The 3,997-nt window shown below is 35.0% G+C and overlaps 1 protein-coding gene across 1 annotated transcript in view; it reads right to left on the reverse strand.

The window, feature by feature from the left end:
• Positions 1 to 3,997, reverse strand: part of SMURF2 (SMAD specific E3 ubiquitin protein ligase 2) — a 99,258-nt gene that overhangs the window by 41,255 nt on the left and 54,006 nt on the right. Inside the window, exon 3 of the mRNA XM_019637781.1 lies at positions 2,057 to 2,165. Coding sequence (XP_019493326.1) covers positions 2,057 to 2,165 — 109 coding nt within the window. The remainder of the gene's footprint in view (positions 1 to 2,056; positions 2,166 to 3,997) is intronic.

Genomic DNA, 3,997 nt, shown 5'->3' on the forward strand with positions numbered 1-3,997 from the left:
TGAAGCAACGTCCTCCACAACTAGACTGAAGAACAAAAGGACAGCAACTTGTCTGTTCCCCTTCCCCCAATTCCCCAATAAAAATTAAAAAAAAAAAGAAAAATGAAAATTTCCCCATAACTAAAAGAGTTTAAGTATCTAGATTAAAAGGTCCCATTATCTAGCACTATGTATCAAACATACCAAATCCATCATCAAAAAAATTTAACATCAGTCATAAAGAGAATACCCTGAAATCTTGTGGTGGAAAACAATAATCATGAATGACCAAAATCAGGATGGCATCAGCAATACTCTAAACCTGCACTGTCCAAAATGGTAGCCACCAGCCACAGGGGGCTATTGAGTACTTAAAATGTAGCTAGATCAAATTGAGGCACTCTGTGAATACAAAATAAACCCAATTTCAAAGACTTGGTTTAAAAAAGAAATACACACACACGTGTGTGTGTGTGTGTGTGTGTGTGTGTGTGTGTGTAACATAACTCAATAATTATTTTATATTGATTGCATGTTGAAATAAAAATATTTTAGATATATCGAATTAAATAAAATATATTATTAAGCTTAATTTCATCTGTTTCTTTTTACTCTTTTTAATGTGGCTACTAGAAAATTTAAAATTACAGGTGAGCTGCCATTTGTGGCTCACATGATACTTCTATTCAGTAATGCTGATCTAACCTAGAACATAATGCAGCAATGTATTCAAAATTTGGAGGAAAAGTGATGTCTCTCCTGGAAATCCACACAAAAAAACTATCAATCAAGTAACAAGACAAAATACATTTTCAGACAAGATCTCAAAGTAACTTTCCACGTCTTTGTACTCTTTCTCAAGATGAGTACAAAGACAGATAGACTTCATGGAAGATAGACTTCACCAAAACAGGGAACTAAACAAAAAAATAGGAAGTCACTGGACCCAAATGAGACAAAGGAAATTCCCAAATAATGATAAAGGCGAGTTACAGGAGGGCTGTGCAGCAGGTCTTAGAGAACCACCAGACCAGACTGGAGCAAAAGGACAGAGGCTCCAGGGGAATAGCTCCAAGAGGAAAGCAAAGCCAATGGAGTATCTCATGAGGCTAAACGCATGCAAAGGAGATAATGCTATAGCAGAGTCTGTGATCTAATTAATGAGACAGATAAAAAAACTAAACAAATGGTAAAGTCAGATAGTTATTAACTTCAGAAAAACAAAAGTTGTCAAGAAAGGAAATGTAATCATTGCACACCAGGCGGCTCAGTTATGAATATTTACATGATCATAATAATATAAACACATAACAACGATTTAACCGAAAAGGTTCAAATAACAGGAGGGTTAAGAGAAAGGAAGGGACATGTGGGTGCTGTGGGAGTGAGGAAGACTGGTATCAGCTGTAAAAGCTAAGTCATCTTCTATGGTAGAAAATTTTAAAATAATACCAAAATTAAATATTTATTTATTTGTTTATGTTTGTTCATGTTTATATATTGAGATGCTATAAAATAAAGCATGATATCTAGAAACAGAAAAAAATACCAGAATAAACAGCCAAAGTTATTGAAAGCAGTTCTCTTGAGAATGGGAAATCAGGAATAAGAATGGAGCAGAGAACTGCACTTCCTCATTAAAAGCCTTAGAGTATCATTTGCCTATTTTAAGAGGTACATACTCTACTATGATTAAAATAAAATTTAAAAGAAAGAAACCAGAAACCATCCATCTAGAAGCAAAAAGAATGCCTATGAGGGCACACCAATTATGATTTCTTGTTTTATACTTATAATTGGCCTCAAGTAAATACCTTTATTTAATGAAAAAAGGTGGGGGAGGGAACTGCTTTCTACTGTACACACGTTTCGTTCTTCACAGGCTTTCTATCAAGGGTGCCTCTTCCAAAACCAGCTGTCAATTAGCCAAAGTACCCTCCCACTAGGTTTTGTACTCCTCTGTGAAGACCAACTTATACCACAGATCAAACTCAGATCATTTCAGTGATGGTTTTCAAAGACTACATCAAATAATACTGATTGTATGTTTCATTTCAAATTAACCGTTTAAACCTACAGGTCATAATGCTGATTCCACTTTGGATCGAGTGTATTCTTCACAGTATCTGTAGAATGGCATTGCCCAGATCCATCCACCACCACCTTGGCAAATGGGTCAGGAAGTCCTGTGAGAAAAGAGGAAGATTTTTGTAATTAAAAAATATTTTGACATGGAAGATAGAAGAATAATTATATAAAGATTGCTGTTTGCTACAAAACAAAAGATTATTTCATTCTTTATAAAAGTTTAACATTTAGCTATAAAAGAAAAGTGGTTCATTTAAAGTTAATTTTACATTCAATACCAAAAACTACATTTTTTTCTTGCTCCTGTCTCAAAACATTCTCAGCTTTAACTACCAAAGTCTAGAGGTTACCCCAAATGTGGATGGAAGTTTTAATAGATCTTTACCAGCCCTTTGACCTTAGGAAGGAGAATGCTTAAAACATCCCCGGCTCTCTTAGAAGTTGCCCACAGTCTCCCTTAGTAGCTCATTTAAAGACAGCTTACTAAAGGTTTTCACACAGGAACATGGGCTATAATTAAATTAGCCAAAAAATTTTACTGAATAACTACTATGAGTGATGAGAAACTGAAACAAAAAAATCTAATAAATACACTGCCTTAAAAGAGCTTAATATCTAATTGGGGAAATAAGAATGCCATACAAATATACCAAAAAACAAACAAACAAAAAACCACCAGAGAATAAAAAAGTGTTTGTACTGATTTGTAATATTATGAATGCTTTACATATAGTAAATCTCTTAATCCTCAAAATAACCCTATGGGGTAAATAATACTAGTATCTCTATTTTATTGATGAGGAAACTGAGGCACAAAAGGTTTATTAACTAGCTCAGGGTCACGCAGTGTAAGCGGAAGAGCCAGGGTCTAAAGTTTAGATTCTAAACCCAAGCACACACAGTCCGGTTCTCGATTTCATGCTCTTAACTACGATGCTGTATTATGGTATTTGTCATTTACTATGTGGTTCAACAGTTTGTACAAGTAAGAGCTCAGAAAAACAGATGGACAGTTTGAGTTTGAACAGTAAAGAAAGACTTTTTTTTTTTTTTTTTTGCTGAGAAGATGGGACTCATTTGCTTTAAAGAATAAGTAGGAAGAGCACCAAGGAGGGTATGACAATATCTGAAGGGCTTTGAGAAGTTTAACCAAAGGGTTTGTGATAAGGTGTAAAAGTAAATACTGTTGGAGAGATAAGACTGATCCAGTAAGAGAAGTTTAAAAGTCAAAAATGAAGTCTTAGAGTGACTGAGGTAGTTAGCAGGGAGACAGTTTAGGTTCTTGAGCATGGCTATAAATCCATTTCCATATTTTTCCATTAGTGGTATTCAGGATGGACTGGGAGAAGGAAAGCCTGCAAGTATAGAGACATTCTCTGAAACTGTTGTAAGCTTCATACCGTAGCATGAACAACAGTAGAATGAGTAGACCCTGAACTAGGGAAGTCGTATGAAAAGAAAAAGCAAATGACAGTGAAGAAAGTGACTCAAATATCTAATAAGAATTTATAGGAAACTAATGTCAAAAATGACACAGTTTTCAGCCCAAAGAACAATGAAAATAGTGATCCTTTTGACCTCCCAAAAAAAAGGTTAGAAGAAGGTGGAACTAAATAAAACATGTAAGAGACAAAAATGACAATTAAATATGAGACATATTGGGCTAGTATAGCTATCCCATGGACAGCTGAAAATACTAAAATAAAATGTTGATAAGTGTTGATAGTTGGTGAAATTTTGCACCTTGATATCTAATGCTAATTATTTTTAAGTCAAGATACTAATTTGCCAAGATACAAGGCCAGACAGAAGTCACCTAGCAAGTTCCAATTCTATAATTCTGTGATCTGTCAACTTCAAAAACGTAAGAGAAGGGCCGGCCGAGCGGCGCATTGGTTAAGAACTGGCTTGGGACGCCAGAGGGCCCCGG

This window comes from Hipposideros armiger, unplaced genomic scaffold, assembly GCF_001890085.2.
Source record: "Hipposideros armiger isolate ML-2016 unplaced genomic scaffold, ASM189008v1 scaffold_34, whole genome shotgun sequence".
In the NCBI taxonomy this organism is placed as follows: domain Eukaryota; kingdom Metazoa; phylum Chordata; class Mammalia; order Chiroptera; family Hipposideridae; genus Hipposideros; species Hipposideros armiger.